At 37.7% G+C, this 21,234-nt stretch overlaps 1 protein-coding gene across 1 annotated transcript in view; it reads right to left on the reverse strand.

Annotated features, from left to right (window-relative positions):
* The window catches only part of itpr1b (inositol 1,4,5-trisphosphate receptor, type 1b), a 138,279-nt gene that overhangs the window by 96,748 nt on the left and 20,297 nt on the right, over positions 1 to 21,234 (reverse strand). The window contains exons 4-13 of the mRNA XM_088916338.1: positions 16,799 to 16,914; positions 15,333 to 15,419; positions 13,321 to 13,479; positions 11,868 to 11,966; positions 10,258 to 10,341; positions 9,610 to 9,756; positions 9,207 to 9,302; positions 8,753 to 8,797; positions 5,958 to 6,112; positions 390 to 489 (exon numbers count right to left, since the gene is read on the reverse strand). Coding sequence (XP_088772464.1) covers positions 390 to 489; positions 5,958 to 6,112; positions 8,753 to 8,797; positions 9,207 to 9,302; positions 9,610 to 9,756; positions 10,258 to 10,341; positions 11,868 to 11,966; positions 13,321 to 13,479; positions 15,333 to 15,419; positions 16,799 to 16,914 — 1,088 coding nt within the window. The remainder of the gene's footprint in view (positions 1 to 389; positions 490 to 5,957; positions 6,113 to 8,752; positions 8,798 to 9,206; positions 9,303 to 9,609; positions 9,757 to 10,257; positions 10,342 to 11,867; positions 11,967 to 13,320; positions 13,480 to 15,332; positions 15,420 to 16,798; positions 16,915 to 21,234) is intronic.

A 21,234-nucleotide genomic window follows, 5' to 3' on the forward strand; every position in this document is an offset into this window, starting at 1 on the left:
AAAAAATACATATTTTTAGGTACTTTTTAGGTTTAAAGGTACTATGCAGTGACTTAAAAGTTTAATTCCCATCTGATAGACAAAAGAGGAACACATGCAAATCTTAATTCTACATCTCTTAATAACACGGTGTTTTCAAATAAATTCTAAATTACCGACTTTAACATACTGTATGTAGCAAGTTCAAACAGTTCAAAATCAGTGAAGTCTAAAAGTCTTGCCTATCAAGATTAAAATTAGGCTTGGTTGTCATATGAAGTTAATTTCTAACATTTGATGTGGGTTGTGATTTTATTAAATTGCATCAAGTAGACACGAGTAAGCAGGCCTCAGATCATTAAATTGAGAGCCACGAAAAGTGAGGTTGGTGAGGAAACCAGCCCACTTACTCTAAGCATAACAGGCTTCTCTTCATCCTTGTCTATGGGGTTGTTGGTACTGTGAACCCATGTGTTAGTGCAGAGATGTCTCAGCCTTACGTAGGAGTTCCTTAGAAAAGATTAATTTAATGTTAGAGAAAATCATTTCTTGCAGCTGGCCCACAAAAGCCTGCAGAAAATGTTATCTTTACCTGAAACAGTTGACTAAGTATGACTTACAACAGCTGGACTAAAAAACCAGGAAAATCTCATTATTGATTTATTGATTAAACAGTAATCTCTGCACAATTTTAATTCATTATAAAAACACTAAGAATGTACATGTCTGGAGCCTTAAAATGAAAAAAAACATGTTGTGAAAATATTCCCCATTTACCTCAACTTCAAATAAACCATAGCTATCTTTTAAAAGTAAAATATACATACTCTAATATAATTCCTTTAAACTTCATTCCATAACAGATTCAAAAGGAATCTAATTTATACATAATCTATCCTTAACTGTTCAGCAAAATCAATTATCCAAATCAAGTTGAAAACAGAATTTTGGGACAAGACAAAATTCTAAACTTCCACAGAGCAATCTTAGCCCTTTCACAGATAGAACACCAGAGCAAGTCTTGTGTTGTATAAAATTCCACATATTGCAAAGGAATTGGAGAAAAGAGCCTTTCAGTGACAGTTTGTATGAGAGGAAATATTTCCTTTTTGAATTAGTCTTTTACTAAAACCAGCCGAATAGTTAAGGCAGAGTCTAATGTCTCGCAGATTATTCGGTTTACCCAAAATAAAATACTTAAATTAATCATCTTAAATTATAAAAAAATTCAATTTACTTCTTGCGTAGCAGTCAGATCCAAAAGGCAAAGTAACAAAGGCCATGTGTTCCTTAACACAATGAGTGAAATATTTTTTTGAGGCAAATCTGAAATTAATTTCACACATGGACAACTAAGACATTCAGTGAGCATCAAGCCGAATCATGTGAGAAGCTGGAGAGCCACCAATTACAAATATGAAAGCATCAGTTGAAGTGAACACAAAGTGTAATAAGATTCCCTATACCCCAAAGGCAAACTGTGTCTCTATTGAGCAGAAAACCTTGTAAAACAATACAGAGCCAGTTGATAATAACTCAGAACTATGAAGCCATAAGGAATGAAATCTTCCAGAAAGTGTCACAGTAGTCTCAACAACTGTAGACATTAACTGTGATGCATTTTTGAACTGCATCCTATTATTCCTGGAAAACAAATGCCTTAATAAAAATCTATCTAATTTTTCTGGATTTATGAGACCGAAAAATAATCTCACGACAAAAGTGAGAAGGGCTCACTTTCTGAAGATTACACCAAGCTGTCTGTAAGCGTCGCCTGAAATTAATAAAATAGTTACCTTTGAATACATGAATGCTCAATGTCTAGAACATTTCAAACATAAAGATACAGTAGCTTCAACCATATCTGTAGTATTTACCATTTCCTAGAGTTCCAAAGAATACTGAAGTGTTTCTACAGCTGTTCTTTATGTTTAAAAGTAAAACAATTTAATTTGAAGATGCTGTATTTTGCATACTGCCTCGTCACAACTATTGGTTCAAAGCCATTGAAGACTTAACATACTGTAAAGAAAGTCACAGACCTTAACATTTTAAGTTATGTACAGTAACATGAAAGGTATAATGGTATAAATTAAGGATATATAATGTTTAAAATGTGGGGAAACATTCTTAATTTTATAGGTTGGAAAGTCAAGATCCTTTTATGTTAAATTAGGTGTTTATCATTCATTTTCACCAGTCAATGAAAAACTTAAGAAAAATTAAGTATTACATGTGACAGTGGGTAATTTCCAAAAACAAGAATGTCATACCATATTGAGATTTTATCTAATTAATCCATCTCCTCAAAGATTGATAAATGTTCAGGTGTTATAATCATCCTAGGTCATACTACATATTCCACAAAGAAACAAGCTATCTAGATTAGAATGTTTAATGCCTGTTCCATTTTCTGAAAAATATAATGTGAATTTGCTCTCATAAAGAAAACATTGTAGGCACCGTAGGCAAATGACAGATACCGATTTTGAGATAAAAGCATATCAAGTCACTCCAGTGATCAATTTGAATTTAGTATTAAAAAAATAACGTTTTATTGCTGGAATAGCTCAGAGAACTGTGAAATTTCTATTTGAATTGTACGGTATCAGCGACTATAGTCAGAGAAAACTGTTACACCACAAGATTAAGCTCAGTTGTGATGTTTAAAATCACTATACGTGAGATAGGACATCTCTTCTGACCTTTTAGGGGTATCTGTAGCAACCCATACTCCTTGTTGGCTATATTAAACAAGCAGTAAAGCCCAAGTTGTTACTAGTCCATATAAACCTGCTGCTATGATTTAGAAACTGAAGTTCATTTAGACTGAAACATTGTTAATTAGCATATTCTATTTACTGTATTACTGGATGAAATGGACCTTGTGCTGTTTGGTGTCCAAGAATTGAGATTAGTTTCTGTAAAAGGAATGGAGCATTCTCTCGCAGCACCAAGCAAGAGACAATTTTGTGTTTATGCATTGGTACTACTGGTACTGAACTTCCACACTTTTCACTTATATATTTTAAAAGCACTAAATTACACACAGCACCTGAGAGATATACAGTACCTGTTTCTACTGTCAGCATGTAGTAAGTCATAATTTCTAATTTCTAGGCAGAATTCATGTTAGAATTGACTGCATGTTATTTCTATACTTTTGTGTTAAATTAAGCACCAATCTACCACCATCTGCTACACTCTTTAGGAAAAGCCCATTGTACTGGGGAGCAATGACACAGCTAAACAAAATTAATTACAACAGCTGGTTATCCTCTTTATATGCATAACATGTGATGGTCAAATTGTTCATTGTGCCCCATAAAGAATAATTATTACTGAAATTTCATACAATTCTGGGGAAGGAATGGCTCCCATTAGCTTTAATGGGAAATTCTGAGGTTATGTCTACTTGTTAGTCTGTGCTACCACTTTGAGACCTGAGATCATAAATCAATGGCATCCATCTGTTTAGGAGATAGTGCAGCATAGAATGGTTTTTGCAACACCTCATTCTTTAGCTCTGTACACATATTGAACACATGGTAGCATATCATAACTATTTGAAAACAGCATAGTTTGTAATGCTATATTGCCAATACAGAAGCTTTGCTAAATTGGAAGAGTACAGAAGTAGACATAGAATAATTATTCAAATATATAGCTTACATAATGGCTTGTCTGTGGAACTGAAAATCACTGAAGGCAGTGTCGGCATCTCTTATCGTGGAGATGAAAAAATGTTAATATTAATCCAGTAACGAGAACAAAGATTGCCATAAGTCATTATGTCATTATGGTCTACTTGCAATTGTAATGACTGGAAAAATACCAAGACATCTTGCCCACCTCTTATCAAGGACAAAATTCCCAGAGCTGTCTAAAAGCAGACGGCGGTCATGTGACCAAGAAAGAAATAGCAAGAGAAGGAAGATTTTCATGATCTCACCAATAAACTCTAACAGGACCAGGATTTAAATAAGCATGTTGTATGTCAGATTATACATTACCCGATTATACATGCCTAACCTTTGGCATTTCTCAACACTGACATTAGTAAGTCTCTGAAATAGGTTTCACAGCTAATTAGTTTGTCCAAATAAGGAAAATGAGATGTGGATTAAAGATCAACTGCTATGTTTTCCACCTGACTTTTCACCTTCAGTATGCATTTAATTAAGCTCTTAATCCTTCCATCATGGCGATCACATAATAAAGGGTTTCTTTATGCCACACAGCACATTACTCTGTTGGATTCAGTTTAGTCTGTGAATTAAAATGGCCATGTCCTGCAAATGGCTAGTTCAGGAAAAGGAGGAAAATAACATATCTTGAGCCAGCAACAGCCAAAAAAAAAGTTATAGCAAATAAACATGAAGCTAAGGTAATTTTGTCTGTTCACGTGGGTGATATATTGCACAACATCTGCCTTCTGTTGTTAGAAGAATGATACGATAAGATTTACAAGGCACATTACAACATCTTCAGGATCAATGAATCTATTGTGCCTTAACTACAGGCTGTCTGGTTGTCATGGTGTCCTTCTTTAAACAGTAAATGGGCTTTTTCTGCAGCACAATCCATCCGGCTTTCTATCGCTACGAACCACGCTTCAAAAGATATGCTTCCACACTACAGGATCAGGAATCACTTTATCCCCAAGTAATTTTTTATATGTGGTGCCACAGCTATTAACATAGTCCTCTCGTTTACAATATGTTAGTAAATTACAAAAAAGCACCTTGAATTTAAGGTATTTGAGAACTGCAAGCTGAGCAGCAAGACTCCTGCAACCATAAAGGACTGAGCAGATGAAAAGACATACATTACAAATTCTGGAGCTGAACATAACAAAAATGCCGAGGTAAAACTCTTTCAAAAATGAGCTAATGTACTGATAATATAACTAATAAAAGAGATGCTTATTTGGAGCCCCTCAGATACATTAAAAAAAAGCAAAAATTACCAGTAAGCTTTAATTTGTTTTTTTTTTGCCTAAAGGCCTAAATATTTTAAATTCGGTCCTCATGTTTTTGTTTAAAAAGGATGTACAATAAATATTTAGCAAAACCCAAATCCAGATCAAACACACAGATAGAATACTCTGTTAGCAGAATTCAATAATACATTTTTAAGAGCCAAAAACATTGATCTTGAACTATATAAAAATCTTTAGCTGGTTGTAACATACACATGCTCTGCAGGAAAGTCATGCAAGAAGATTTAATCAGTAAATTTTGAAGGCTGGAGCAGGAAAATAACTCCAACCAGAGACCCCCTGAGAGTGAAATCTATTCAAATACTCAGCTCAGTTGAATCAACAGGGGTGTTTGGTTGCAATATGTTTTCAACACAATGTAACATCAGCACACTACTAAATTGGCAAACAGTTTTTCATGGACAGAGCACATTCCAAAAAACATTAAAAAACTGTTGACAATCAAAAAGAATCATGAGATGTAACTGTGGTATGTTCTCTGTTTAAAAAACATGTACGAAGAACACACAGAATTTGTGGTATAATATTAAGGGTGACATTATGTGGATCCATATTGGATCAACAGAAGACATACCCCTGACAATACTTTGTGCTAAACCTAACCAATTTCATGTGAGCTGTGATGCATTTAGGTAGGTACAGTAGCTGCATCAGCACACGTAGGAACAAGTAAAAGGTTTATTCCATGCAAGAGAAGAAAGGAAACGCAACATTTTGGCTGTGGAGCCTTCTTCAGGAGAAGAAGAATGTGGAGCCTTCTTTGGGAGAAGTCTCCACAGCCGAAACACTTTTCCTTTTTTCCCCCTCTTTTCAGCATGGAATAAACCTTTAACTTTTTCCCAGTCAAAATTTCATTTCTTTAATAAATGCATTTCTTTCAAAACATTTTGACTATCAGCATGTGTTGTTCCTCAAATTGCACAGAAAACGAATAGTTTCTTCAAACCAAACAAAGCCTTATAACCTGACTAATTACCTGGGCACCAGCGAGTCACCCCCTCTCAGTGTGGTGGGGTCCAGCTCAAAGATGGAGGAGATGTCATTTCCGTCAGGCACAGACACCAAAGTGTACATCACCTTCTCCTGGGCAGTACGCAGTCGCGCTCTCAGGGCCTCCTGCTCGGAATCCACCTAACCAGACAAGAATGATTACAAGTGAAAGGAGGCCATTTGGACCATCTAGTCTGTATGATAGGAAAGAAAGATATCTGATCCAAGGATCTCATCGAGCCATTTCTTGAAAGAAGCCAGGGTATCAGCTTCAACAACTTGGCTGGGTAGCATGCTCTACCTAGGTGAAGACCTATGGGACATGCTAGCTAGCCAGCCATGAGTCCAAGGACACAGATCAGCCTACTGCTCTCCCTATATGCGATGAAAAAAAAATGATTCGGAAGACACAGAAAAAGGCTTAGACTGAATTTCTAGTAACTTCTTTAAAAAGACATTGTCACCATTGGGTTTAAAGATTTTGCTGTGTATGTACACTCTTGTAGTGGCATGACCTTCTTATCCAGGTGGCACTGTACAGGGGAATTTGGAGAATCTGGTTAAATAAAAAAACTGACTGATCTGGTTTATAGACTTGTCCATTTTTTTCCTTCACGTGGACACCCATTAAAAGGACAACTATGGTGATTTTCAAAAACATTAACAATATGTAGGGACATTAAAAAAAGCATATCAAAAGAACCCATCTATTTTTATTTTCTGTGACAAAAGATGCTTGTACAAATGCTACAGGAATGCTAAATTTGAACTTCAAGAACAACCATTTGATGATGTCTGGTAGAACATGAAATGTCTGCAAAGATTTAATTTGACAGAGCTAAGGGATAGAAAGACATCTTTTCACTCACTAAATTGAAAACGCGCAAGTAAAGCCCTACTAATTTATCATGCGTTTTCATCACTGACTTATTTGGTTATGCTCCTCTTATTTCATTAAAGGCCAAATTAAAACAAAAGACAATTGTGCAAAGTCCTTAAACATTTCACTGTTTTAATGAAAAGGCAGGATACAGGAAAAAGTCAGCAGCACAATCTAGACTTCAGGTTTTGATGCTAAACTGTCACTGTGTAGCTCACGAAGACAGAAATGTTACATTTTTCCTTACATCATGTTAGGAAAGTTTATTGGCTTTGTTTATGGTGTTCAGAGAGGAGTGAGCCTCTTAAAGCAACCAGCCACAAATTTGTGATCATACCAAGTTTTGTGCTAATAAAAAATATAATTTATTTGTGAGTAAATGTGTCAAAATTATGACAAATCTTCCTCTGTCAATAAACCCCCATCTTCAATGCATGAAACTATTGAACACTTAACCCAAGCATAAAATATAGTGGGAGTGAATACCATCACCTAATTACGAATAAATGTTGAGATGTAAAGGTTGTAAAAAAAATAACCTATAAAAATTAAGTGTTGTAATTCAGATTTTAGGATTACTTTAAAAATACGTTTTAGGAGGTAATTTGGTAAAATGGAAAAAAAGGGTCTCTCATCTGTCTAAAGCACAGTGGAGCCTGAATAGATTCAAAGCTCAGCATAAGATGCTCCATAAGTGTGGCAAAACTGGCCCAATCAGGACTTTTTCTCCTCTTAATTTGTTCTCCTCTTCAGAAAAGCCAAGCCTAAGGTTAAGATGGTGTGTTAAATGCAAAGCCCTACAGCTAAGGGAGTTGTTTGGAAGGTACACCAGGTTAAAACACATTAATAAACATAAATATGGATAGTGTGCCATCTGTAGGCAACAACTCATATTACAGTGCTGGTGCTATGATATAAATTACTATTTTCCATCACACTGGATGACACCTAGTGGTGTAAAAACATAATATTCCAAGGGATGGATTGCAATGGAGACTTAAGCCGTGCCACAGAGCATAAAATTCCTGAGGTCTGTAGTTCCCGCTACCCTGCTCACAACCTAGCTGGTCTATTTTAAAACTGTACTTAATCTTCCACTCACCTTCATAAATTCCAGGCGAGAGTTCAAAGTAAAATTACTTCATAAAAAAACTGACACTGGCGTGCTTCTCTTATGATTAAAATCATTAGTTTTTAACATGTCAACCCATATTTTGAAGACACTCAACGTGATATCTTGTTTTATATTTCCTGTTGAAGCTTCAAAAAGCTTCAAAAATGAATTCAACTTGTTGCTTATTTTACATTTTCCTGTCATAGCTAACTTACGGGGTCACTAAAGGATTTGATTCGTGAGAGCTCGTTTTCTAAAAAGAAAACTAAACACTTTATAGTGTTCACTGTTATAACCACAACATGAAAGTACAATGTACTGCATTTCCAGTCAGATGCACTGTATTTCAATACACTATTGCTGGTATGTTACTCTATAAAACCCGTAATGCAATTTTTTACAGTGTGCACTCTATTAATACACAGAATAATTTCACGTCAATTGGTACTACTTAGAAGGGGTGAGCTATACAAGTTTAATGAGACACTACAACAGACAAGGGGAACTGGAAGGAGGAATTGCTATACTGGAGGCTGTTATTACCATGACAGATGGAGAGCAAATTGGTAATGGGAAGTGTTTGTTAACTGAACAAAAGGATTACAAGACAACGCATAGATTTAACATTGCTGTCACTAGAAATTGTATCTATGACCTTCAAGGCCAGCCAACCCCTCCAAAAAAAGTACCACTGCAGGCTGCTGTTTATACTACCCACAGACAGGTAGCATAACAAGTCAGGGCTCAACAGATGCAATTTTACTTTAAATTGTTGACCACTACTCACAGAGGATCGGGATTCTTGGCATTCTTCTTCATAATCTGGGTTTACCTGTGAAAACAATACCTTAAGGTAAAAACCAATATAAACGATATTGCATGGATCTGTCCACTTGTAGAACACAGACTAAGACAACAGCTAAACTGTGACAGGAATAAACAAATACGGCTTGAAACTGAAGTTTGAGAGACTGCTTATTCCTTGCTTTCTTATAGAACAGTCACCTAGAAAACATGAACTAACGTGGAAAACAAAGTTAACGATTGCAAACAGAACAATAAATGAGATCTACTGAGAATACAGAAACATTTTTGGGGAATTTTTGGGGAATCCAGTTTTATGAACTAAAGGGCAATGTGACAGGATCAGGCACTGTGTCGTACATCCATTACATGATGCAACAGGCAGCGCCAACTAGAGTGAACTATACGTGGCAAGAAAATGGAGTTGTAGCTCTTACCTCTGCTGCCAGGTAGTGGCCAGTGGCTAGATGCTTAAATCTGAACAGACTGTTCCAGTAACCAGCACCACCTCTACAAGGGTCATGCTGGACAACCTTTTAAAAGAAAATAATTGAAAATAAATTAGAAAACTCATAGCTGCTACAAAAAAACCTGAAAAGCCTGTCAGAAAGAGATGCTACCCTCAAAACCACACCCTACTTTCCAAGTGAAAAGAGCAAGCTAACAATAATGCCAACAACATCCTCCCATTGAAATGTACCAGAATATCCTCCAAAGAATTAGTGCGGTTCTCTGCACAATTCAGTGTTGATCAGTTTTTTTGATGGGTTGAGATCCCTACACATGTTTTTTAGTTTTATTTTACGATATGAAAAAGCCAGCTCTTCAGCAGCTGCTCACCTCCACCTCCCACAGAGCTTTTGAGCTGGTTGCTGAGGTAGCTGATTGGCGTCCTGTGGTCCTGAGGAACACGTACTGCTTCTTACGATGTTCGTCACAAGTCAGAAACTTTTCCTGCTCTGCATGGAACAGCCGCACTACATCTCCCTGAGACCAGTGGGAAAAGTGAACTGATTACCACAGATTACATGAAACTTTACAGGAACAAAGCTTAAAAAGCACACAATTCAGGATATAACTAAAAGAACATATTCAGGTGCAAAGTCCAAAAGGGCACTATTAATTAGCAACAAGTTTCAGTAATCACGCAAAGAATCAGCTACCTAGTGGCAAAAAGAAGCTGGTCATAATCTGCCAAAGTGTAAAAGAGGCAAAAATGTACCAGCCATATATATATACACATTTGTGTCTAAATATTTTATATACTGTATATAATGAAATCCTGCACAGGCATGTGCTTTCTGATAAGGATTCATTCCAAGTTCATCTGATATAAGATTAAGTGTAAAGAAAACCCAGGGTAAGTGCGTGAAAGACTTTGAAGTTCAGTCTTTTATAGCCTCATAAAAGCTACTGTGGTGTGGTCAGGGGTTTATTAAAATTAGAACTAAAATCGGCCAGCAAGTTCAAAACACAAAAACCTCTCACCCCTTTTAAAATAACCTCTTTGTTGTCACTCCATTTCATGAACAGAACTATCTTCCAGCTAGTATTACAGTTCACAGAGTTCACCTGAAAAAGTAAAGAGAAAGGATAAAAGAGAAATAGCAAATGAAAGAATGTTCACCAAAGTGGAGCTGAATTTCAAAATGCAAAAAAACACTCATTAATATCGGTCTATCACTTAACAACACAGTTGTGTTTTTAAATCGAAAGCTTAGAAATCTGGTGCTTACGGTACAACATGCCCCTATGGATTTTTTCATTTTTAACAATGTTATGAAGTAAATTTTTCACCTGGCTTGTAGGCATTAGGCATTTGTTATCTTTGAAGTCTTTAATAGTCCTCCATATTTCATGTTAAACAAGACAATAGCATTTTGCGTTTTTAAAAAAAATCTATTAATGTTTCAAGTAATTTAATCAATATTGTGGAAAGCTAGTCAAATAAAATTAAAGCAATTTAATTTAATTTAATTTTCGGCCAACAGTGATGTTTGCGCAATAATAAATAAATCCTCTTCATTTCATGCCTTGGGTAGTATAAACAAGGCTTCAAAGGTTTCATTTTTTAACAAAATACCAGAACACTGAATACATAGATGAAACAAAAGCTTTCTAAAGCCCTTCTTAAACACGGTGCAATATGTTACAAAAGTTTAGTTTTGTTTCCTAGTAAAAATGAAGTCCACACTCCAAGGCAAGCCTAAGAAGGGCCATTTTCCTTGTACAAAGTGGGAAAATTACAGACATACCTGCTGATCTAGGATAAACCACTACACTTTTAAAACATTTATTTTACATTACCATTCATTCTTTTCTTTTTTCATTCATACCTTGTCTGCTTATTCATAAAAATTTCGGAAGGGGGGGGGGGGGCTCTTGCAAATTTCCTCTACACAGCTTAATGTTGCATGTAACAAATTCATCTTCAACTTGCAAAGGAATGTAGGAGCTTGCTGGTTCAGGTGCATCCTTGACTGGGATAAGAAATTAACAACAGGCAGCCCACTGAAGCTAAGCAGATGTGAGCCTGGTCAGTACCTGGATGTGAGACCTCCTGGGAAAAGAATTAAGGTTGCTGCCGGAAGTGGTGTTATCGGGGCCAGTAGGTGGCGTTCACCCTGCGGTCTGTGTGGGTCCCAATGCCTCAGTATGGCGACGGAGACACTATATTGTAAAAAGGCGTCGTCCTTCAGATGAGATGTACAACTGAGGTCCTGACTTTCAGTGGTCACTAAAAATCCCATGGCCTTTCTCAAAAAGAGTAGGGGTGTTATTCCTGTGTTTTGGCCAAATTACCCATTGGCCTTTACCAATCATGGCCTCCTAATAATCCATCCATAATCCAATAATCCATCTATGAATTGGCTTCATCACTCTGTGGTTCTTCCCCACTGATAGCTGATGTGTGGTGAGTGTTTTGGTGCACTATGGCTGCCGTCGCATCATCCAGGTGGACGCTGCACATTGGTGGTGGTGGAGGGGAGTCCCCATTACCTGTAAAGTGCTTTGAGTGGAGTGTCCAGAAAAGCACTATAATTGCTTGCATTTATATTATTATTGATAAAACATGAAAATAGGACACCTCTACCCACCTCATTGCACCCTGGGTTGTCTACCAGTTGGTGACTGCTGGCGTGCAGGGGCTGTCCAGCATTCACAGGGTTCAAGACCACCTTGTCTCCTATCACCACCTGCACAAACAAAAGCAATCATCTTCACCCTCTCCGCTGCACTGCAGAACAGAACACCCACACCCGGCAGAGACTCACTTGAAAGCCACGATTTCATTGGAGAGTTGTACAACCATGTCATCTAACAGGCGGGTTAGAAACTTTTTATTATAAGAAATAAACTGAGGCTTACAGCAAAAAAACTCCTACATGCAATAATATGTACTACAAATAAAAGCAATATGAACTTGGCAGAATGAATACTCCCAAGTTCTGAAACAAACCAGCTCCAAAGACATTATACTTCCAAGGAAAAAGACATTTGTTTTCTTTAGCGTTGTTGTTTACTACAGCAGTCAAATCCCTTACCCACTGGTATTTATGAGACGTAATAAAATTAATGTCTGAATAGTTGTTAAGAATTCATGAAAATGACTGGAGTTTTTTTTAATGCATCTTACAGAATCAACACCAGGGGTCAGAGTTCCAAAACAGGGAAAAAAGATAAATAAAATATTTCAGTCAGAGGATGCTAGAATGAATTACTCCTGTAAACTCTGTAATTCTCATTACAGAACACAACATACAAAGAAAAAATCAGTCCAATTCGACAAATTCAAGATGACACACCAACGCTGCTATAGTATCAAAAAGAGATGGTAGAATAATGTGCCACAAGGTTTTGGAAGGTTTAACAGAGAAGATCTGATGTATTCCAGAACAGAGATTCCCATTGGCCACCTTGGTTTGTCCCCGTTTAACAAGTCAGTGGGAAAAACCAAGACCCTTCATTAAGGTCAATTTGATCCATCAGCAAACCTTCAATTCTTGCTGAAATTCATGTGCTGAACTATGGAACTTCAAATAAATCATGTGATTTAAAAATATGTATCCAATAAATTTATTCTACAATATGGTGTGAGCAGAACTCCATCCATTTTCTGGAGCTGGAGCCTGTCCTGGCAAGAAACGGGCACCAGGCAGGGTACACCCTGGGTGGGACACCAGTCCATCACTGGATGGACACAGACACACACAAACACACCTATGGCCAATTTTCCCAGAAGCCAGTTAACGTACAAGTCGTTGCACTATGGGAGGAAACCAGAGCACTTGGAGGAAACCTAAGCGAACACCGGGAGAACATACAAACGATGCAGACGGCACCACAGGTCTGAAACTAAACCCCGCACTTCGAGGCAGCAACGCTAACCACTGCGCCACCATGCTGCCCCAGAACAGGAATGAAGATATTGAAATCCAGATAATTCAAACTACCTGAGGGGTTCCGTGGTGAACTATACAGTTGTCCCTCAAAACATCTTTTCAGCCATTTCCAATGTATGTTTATAACCCCAGCATTAACGTAACTTACGCTGTCCCCAATTGAGCGCAGTTTGTAGAAGGGCTGGATGTAGAACCAGGAACCCTCATTCCCTGCAGCGTCTAGCGTCACTCTCATGGCATTCTTCTCTAACAGGGCAGGCAGCCGCTTGTTCACGGTCAGGTACTTATTGCTTTTCAGGTGTAACAGCTGAAACACAAGGATGCGGAATATGACCTTTAAAACCTATAAAGCTACAGCTAACACAACATATAGGGCTAAACACAAGGGCTTATTGTGCAACTTCAGTCTGAAAAGGTTTAGACTTATCAAAAATAAATATAACTTAAGGGTCGTCTATGGATCCCGACTTTACAAGCAGCATCAAGGTGATCGAGTGCCACTGGGACAGGGAGTATTTCAGCCGGCTAGGGCTCCCTGAGTTTTCAGTCTAGGGTGCCAGTGAGTTTTGCAATGACATCAGCGAGACAAGCTGCTCTGCTAGTAAGGCACTGTGGAAATCAGGGAAGGCCAAGAAAAGACTGCTACAGGAGGGAATGTTAGAGGATTGAGGCCACAGGTCCTCCATCTTCCCATGCATTACAGAGGATGTGGCTATAAAGTAGAGTGGACACACATTTGGAGATTTCAAATTCAAGGCATAAGAAACAGAAAAGAAATCTAAGCTCCATATTCACAGTAAATACATTTAATGTGAAGGACATAAAGTCGAGGCCTTCATCCTGATATTCATCTCTGTTTCAGACTATAGATGCCATACATGTTCAAAAAAGAAAGCAGTTATTAAGTCATATAAGGTACTTTCAACTTTCTGAATATTTAGGCTAACCAAATGCATCTGGAAAAGCATTTCAAAGCTCCTGTCACTACAAAACAATACATGTATTCAAAATCATTGTACCAGATGACTCTGATGATTCAAACATGATGCATACAACAATTATGTATAAAAAAATCCTTGCTGCATATTCCACATAGCATCTTTCTCACAGTAAAATGCACCTCTTTTATCCGCTGTGTAGAAAAACCCGACCTCTGGTTTTCTGTGTCTATTAACTTGAACATTTGCTTTTTTAGAAAATATGAGCACAATATAAATGCACAAACAAGAAACAAAAGTACAGTTTGTGCCTCTATTTGCATTATTAGTGCCAACTGTATTTTTTTTCAACTTCATAACAGGGACAGAGGAAAGATAAGAAAGTGTAATAGCAATGCTACAGAACACAAATACAAGGACGACTTCACTGAAAATGGTGACATGACGGTGTTAACACAGTTTCAGATGAGCTATTTCAGGCCATCTACTTCCCCTATCTAAGTTCTGGTGATAGGTCCCAAGGCCAGGGGAAATCCTTTGAGTACAAGCACTACAGTAGCTGCTCTTGCGACGCACATGCTTTGACAAGTCAGTGATCAGGAAGATCAATACTTCTCTCTCTGTTGTAGCTATGGTGGGGCTCAGTAAGGACAAAATGTCCATCACTAAGGACTGCTGAACAGAATAGAGCTGTATTAAAAAAGAGGCGATTTACACTTCCCTGTATTTTTCTCATAATATAAAAAAAACATTTACCAAGGTGCACATGGATACTGAAAAACCACAACATATTAGATGGTATTAATGAAAGTTCGTAGGCTTAATTTCTTGATGTTTCAATATCTTGGTTTTTTTATTCCGATATTTAACCAGATGTGTCAGTTGAGAACCAATTCTTATTGACAATGAGTTTGGAGAACCATTTATACAGCTGGGCAGAGGAAAGGGCTGTACTGGAGCAATCTGACTGAAACACCTTGGCTCAAGGGTTCGTTTATCTAGGATTTAAAGTTATTTCTCTCTGGTCAGGAGTCCTAACTACAATACTACTCCACACTGCCACCTTTATTTGCTTTGTTACCTCTTCAGCGTTACAAAATAATTAACAGGCTAAAGGGTTAATCTTTATGAAAAGGTTAAAGGTTAATTTCCAAATTGCCAGTTGACTACAAAATACACACTGTGTAGTAAAATAAGTCAGGAAGGCTAATACTGTTCTTACCTGAATGACATTTCCGTACTGTATAACTGTTCCCAGCAGCTTTCTGTTTTCAGACTCATTTTGCTTCTTTTCTAAATCAGCAGCGTGCTACAGCAGGAAGAAAACAGTGTAGTATTAAAATACATATTCCACTAGTGTGTTCAAAAGAACAACTTGCAGATTTACCGTACTTGGACAAATCATTGTATGTTGTTATTTTTTAAATGTGTTATGAAAAATACTGTATCAGTGTGCTGGTTATGGATTTTTTGGTCAATGGACGTTGAGACAAGTATCATGAATCTGTGCTTACTGGTTCCTACGGGACAAGATTCTGTTACCGTTATCACTCTTTTATTATCCTTTACCAAGCAAGCTTGAATGAAACTCTAGAAGAATGGCAGGGAACAGAAGAAGCAGACAGCTGGAATGGCAACAACCTCATCAATACTGCTGAGGAAAGCGCAGCTCTTACTGGTACATCTTGATCCGACTCTGCCTGGTCTGTGCCAGGGGCACTGCGTGTTCTTGGCTAACTCTTCTGTGTCACAAAGGAGCTAATGTGACTAGATTTAAACCTGTTGCCAGTGGGATGTCACTTGGTACAGCAGAGACCCTAAGTCATTTTCATTTGTTTTTTTTTAAAAAAAAGGCACACCTGAAAGCGTGTCCAAAAAAGATCTTACTATTGAACTCAAATGTTCTACAAGAAGGCTTTTAACACAGTGATAAGAGAGCACCTAATATTTATTTTTATTTAAGCTATAATGTTTTAGACAGCTGAAGAAAATCTAAACAGGGAAAAGCTTCATTGAGTTCTAAGATGTCTTAAGTGCTAATCGTTTACTTATTGTAAACTGTGAAGCTTTAGGTTTTTTTTTAAATGAGCTGTAAAAAAAGGCATGAAGTGTTTAAATATTTGAACACTGTCCCTTAACCACCTGTAGGCTGTGTCGATCATAGTTCGAGCTTGAACAGGAATGTCAGTAACAGCCCATAATTATAAATTATAAAGGTCCACAAAATCAAATTTTATATGACCATTGTGAAATGCCTCTTTTGCTCCAAAGAAACTCAGAACTACGTTTTTAGGTGTGTAACCTGTGTATTTAATTCAAAATTTGTTCAAAATACAGCTTAGTTGGTGGTTTCTAATTCGGCTTGAAATATGTTCTGAATCTGCATGCCGGGAAGAGACAGAACAAAATGCATAATACTGGAATTATAATAATCCTGGGACCAATCATATCCTGCATTCCTCCTGGGATGGGATTGCTGGCCAGGCTTACAGCATTTCAGCTGTGCCCTGAATAGTCTTATTCACAATGAAAATGCCTAAAGTGGTTCACTTGTAAGACTCTCCTTATTTACTGTAGATGAAGTCACTGGCTTAAGCCCTCTGCCAGTGGAAATGTATCTCAAGGTCTCTGGCATACTATGCGATGAAAAGCATTACATTCTCAAAGCAATGAAGGAAAAAAACTCACATGCAATTTATTCAAAAGCACTGCATCTGTTGTGCTGTTTCCTCCAGGTTTTGCAGCTTTCCAAAACTGCTTCTGTGCAGAATATCTGTTCATAGGACATAGTTTGAAGAGACAGTCTGAAGGAACAGCAGAGAGGAAGGACAGTTAGTTCACTGTGATAACATTCATCAAACAACATGATATGATCTGTAATGGTATAAACATTTTGAGGTGACAACCTTTATGCTTGAACTGTTCAAATGTATATTTGGAATACCGTGTTGTTACAAAAAAACCAACAAACCTCTATTAATTTTCTTAACCCCTTTCAAAAATAAGCAAAAGCTGTTTGAAATAACTAGATAATCTCATATAGCATCAGCACTCTGCTAGTGAGAACACAACACACAGGTACTGTTGTGACAATCACTACAGAAAATATTTAAAAGAGGACAAAAGGTTTTCCCAGATCCAGAAAATTATATGTAATTATTCTTCCCAAGATAATTCTTCCCAAACAAAATAGAATGTCAACCAATATCTCCTTAAACCGCAACCAAAACATTGGGCACCTGTGACAAAATGTTCAAATGTACTATTAACTGTGGGTTTAAAAGATAGAACCAGAAGATCAATAACCACATCTATTAATTTATAATTAATATAATGGCACCTATGTAATAACCTATATAGTATATTTGATTCAGTACAAAAACCTGTTAATGTTTTTGCTTAAACAGAGCAGAAATCAATCCAGGAATCTCCTCAATACAAGTGTTGCTGTTGATACCTACGTTTTAAAAGAAGGGAATTTTACCCAACCAATAGTTATAAACCATTTACCTATTTGTTAGTAGAGAATGTCTTACTTGTAAGAATATCTGTTTCCACAGAAAGAATGTTGGATGCATTCTAACGTGTGTTGATTAGAATATAACATCTGCCTGTTCCACATGCTGGAATAATATCTGCACAAAATGACTGGTCTTAAACCGTGACTGGTCATCATTTTATTTGTTCTTCTTCTGGCATCTTATTCTGGTATCAAACTGGGATAAATTGCCTGTGAACACAGTGTCCAACACAGTGTCACCCTTGTATAAAGCAATGGAAATAATATGACTTTACAAAGTCATTTTTCAACAACTTCCTGTGTAATAAAAGAAAACCAAACACCACTTCTCAATTCTACTGCACCTAATCGGACTGCAATTGTGGGACTGTGGCACCCAGCCAAAATCCCCGAGAGGAAGCAAGCATATAAACGTCAAGCCAAAGCCCTCTGGAAACTCTTTCATTTAAATAGCTTAAGCAGGCTATTAATACATAACAGGGATCTGACGATTTATCCCCAACACACTTGCACATCTCTCTACCCTGATGCTGAGCCCTCAATCCTTCTGGCCAAGCCTGAGTGAAGGACGCTGTGCAGAGCAGTATCGCAGAGAGACTGGACACGTGGGTGGTGGTGACAAAGGTTCCCAGCCATTTCTCAGGCACGCAACAGGACACTAACCGCGATGGACCTGACGGGAAGCACCAGATTCAGAGAACTTTCAATCGGATACCACTGCTCCTATCACAATGCCACAAGGTATCTAATCCAGAAACAGATTAGCCTCTATGTACATCTGTATAGAGAGACGGCATGAGAGCACAAAAAATTAGGATATTTGTTCCAAAAGGGACTAATGCAATCATGTTCAGAAGCTCTAAAGTTAAATGTTTACAAAAGGTGGTGCACCATGGCCTAAACAGAAACAGGAAGCACAAATGATCTTGACCATGAAAATACTGAAGTAACATTTTTGCAAGCTGTAAGGCACAGGACAGCATCACACAGCATTCCATTTTGTTTTTCTGTAGCAACTTCCATGCACAATTAGCCTAGTGTATCAGAAAGAATCCATGTACAACTGACAGATACAAACATACAACTTGGATTGCCTACTGTATGTATGCACACTTAAGAAATTGTTAACAAGGAGCTTTTTTAAATAGAGTGCTGGCAGGACACTCAATAAGAGAGGCTTAATTGCCATGTGATCCACTATACAAAACAGAAAGCAAACTCTAAATATACATATTAAAACTATTTACAACCTGCTGCTGGCTTTAGAAAGCCATGTTTGTGGTGTATTTATACAATAGGTATTGGTAGCACATTGGGGGAACACCACCTTAGCTTCTGATGTTTGCATCCAGTTCTAATGCACCGTTGAACAGAAATGGTGTTAGATTAGGGAGCTGTATTGAAAATGTCGGTTATTTTCATACTGACAATGAGAAGCAGCCTAAGGGGAACTTTCCCTTATTTGCATGAAGAGTCAGTTAGATGAGCGTAAACCTCTACTACTTTTAGAAACTAGGAACCTCCAGCTGCAAGGGATGCTCACCACTTTTTGAATGATACAAAAGAAAGTTGTTTCGCTTCAATAAAGAACAGACCAGCGTATCACTGTTACAGTAAGATACATACTGTAATATTCCACACAGATTTGTAAAAAAATTCAGAAGCCAAAGTCTGACTGCTTTTAAACTAACCGGTACGAAAGGTGTATTTATCATTACGGTTCATCTGAAACAAAGGGCCCAACCATTCTTTTTTATTTTGAGAATGCAATTACTTTAAAACTACATTTACCTTTAAATGAAAGAAAGAACTTGTAAGAAGATTATGCTGAAGTTTTAAACGAATGAAGAAACCTTGTTTCACAAATGGGAGGTGAGTTTAAGTTGTTCCTTCAGTTAGACAAACTTAATGATGTTTCAAATAACAGATAGTCTAGGTTATAAAAAGGAGATTAAAAATCTATTTAAATGTACAAGTATGGCATGCCACTCACTCTTTCACTTTCTGTTCAGAAGAATTCAGGAGGTTGTACCAGATATATCAAGGCCTCATCTGGCTGTAACATTCCATTTACATTTGAAAATATGGTGACCAGAACCAATTTACTAACCCTTTCTTCCAATTCTGGGTCATGGGGAAGCCAGAGCCTATTCTGACAAGGAATGGGCACAAGGCAGTGTAGATCGATCCTGGATGGGACACCAGTCCATTACAGGGGACACACACTGACACAGGCACAAACACGCACACACTAACACCAGGGCCAAGTGTCCCGGAAGCCATTTAAACATGTTTTTGGACTGTTGTTGGAAACTGGAGCACCAAGAGCAAAGAGTGAAGCAAAAGCAAACGTGGGGAGAACATACAAACTCCACACAGACAGCAACCCTGGGCTCCAGCACCGCAAGGAAGCAATATCAACCACTATACCACCATGCTGCCTGTGACCAGAGTCAGTCATCTAATTTTATTTTCTTTCACTCATATTACATTATACCTTAAAGCTATTTACTGTAGAATAAATGTTTTGTACACGTGTACAGACAGTTTTGCATCCCAAAAGGCATATTGAACTAGACTTTTCTTTTAGGTAGCATATGCTGGCAGAATATGAAGAAAAAAGGAAATAAAGCAGACAGAGCTATATATGGCATGTTTACATCTCCCCCCCCAGCAAAATTAAAGTGTCTGCACTGCTACCTTTACCTTGGGGAAATAACCTTGAGTTAGTGATGTACTGGTGGATAAATGAGAATACTTGACCTAACATCATAAGCTAAACATGCATATTAAAAACTCTTACACCCAAAGGTGAATGGCATTTCTGATATCAAGCCTCAGACTTCTTCACAAAACCCAGCAGCAAGTGGTTTGAGACCAGACTTGTGATGAGGGCTGCCTCATGGTGAGAGCTGTACTGCAGTGCTCATGTATTTTCAGATTTCCACATTACCCAAAACCAAAAGAACGCCGTCTTAAATGTTCTCAAATGGCTGACAGATTTGTAACAATATTAATAGTTGTTTTTTTTAAATCTATCAGACATGGTTACGGTTTGCTTTGGCAATTCATATCCATGTGGAGGTAAATGGAACTACGAAATCATTCATACATTTAAATCCCACTTTAAAAAACTTTTTTTCAAAGAACCGAACAGGTCTTCTTAATACTGGACAGCAATTCAATGTATGCCAACATTTGGTCTAATGAAAGCAGATCTGCTGCGGAAGACCTGACAAAAAGCCTTCTTCAGAGGTTTAAAACTGCACAAAAAAAATCTTCCCTTCATTTCCTTGGTCTCCCCTTTCCCTAGAAAGATCAGATCATCCTCTCCAGAAAAAAAAAGGAAAAAAAACTCTGTCCTTCCCCATTCCAGCTGCAGCAGTGTTACCAAATAAGGGCAGTGAGAGTGGAAATCGGGTACAAACCCACCCAGCCTGCATCCTTTCCAGCTCAGTTAGTCTGTTAATCAGAAACTACGAAACACAGATTTACATGATTTAACCTCAAATGGGAAAGCAGAGCCTGAACAGGGAGCTAAACGGAAACTGTAGGGAGAGAGGGAGGAGCTGGGGGGGACTCAGCCAAGATGTCCAAAACATTC

Source organism: Atractosteus spatula, chromosome 5 (assembly GCF_055471065.1).
Source record: "Atractosteus spatula isolate fAtrSpa1 chromosome 5, fAtrSpa1.hap1, whole genome shotgun sequence".
Lineage (NCBI taxonomy): Eukaryota > Metazoa > Chordata > Actinopteri > Semionotiformes > Lepisosteidae > Atractosteus > Atractosteus spatula.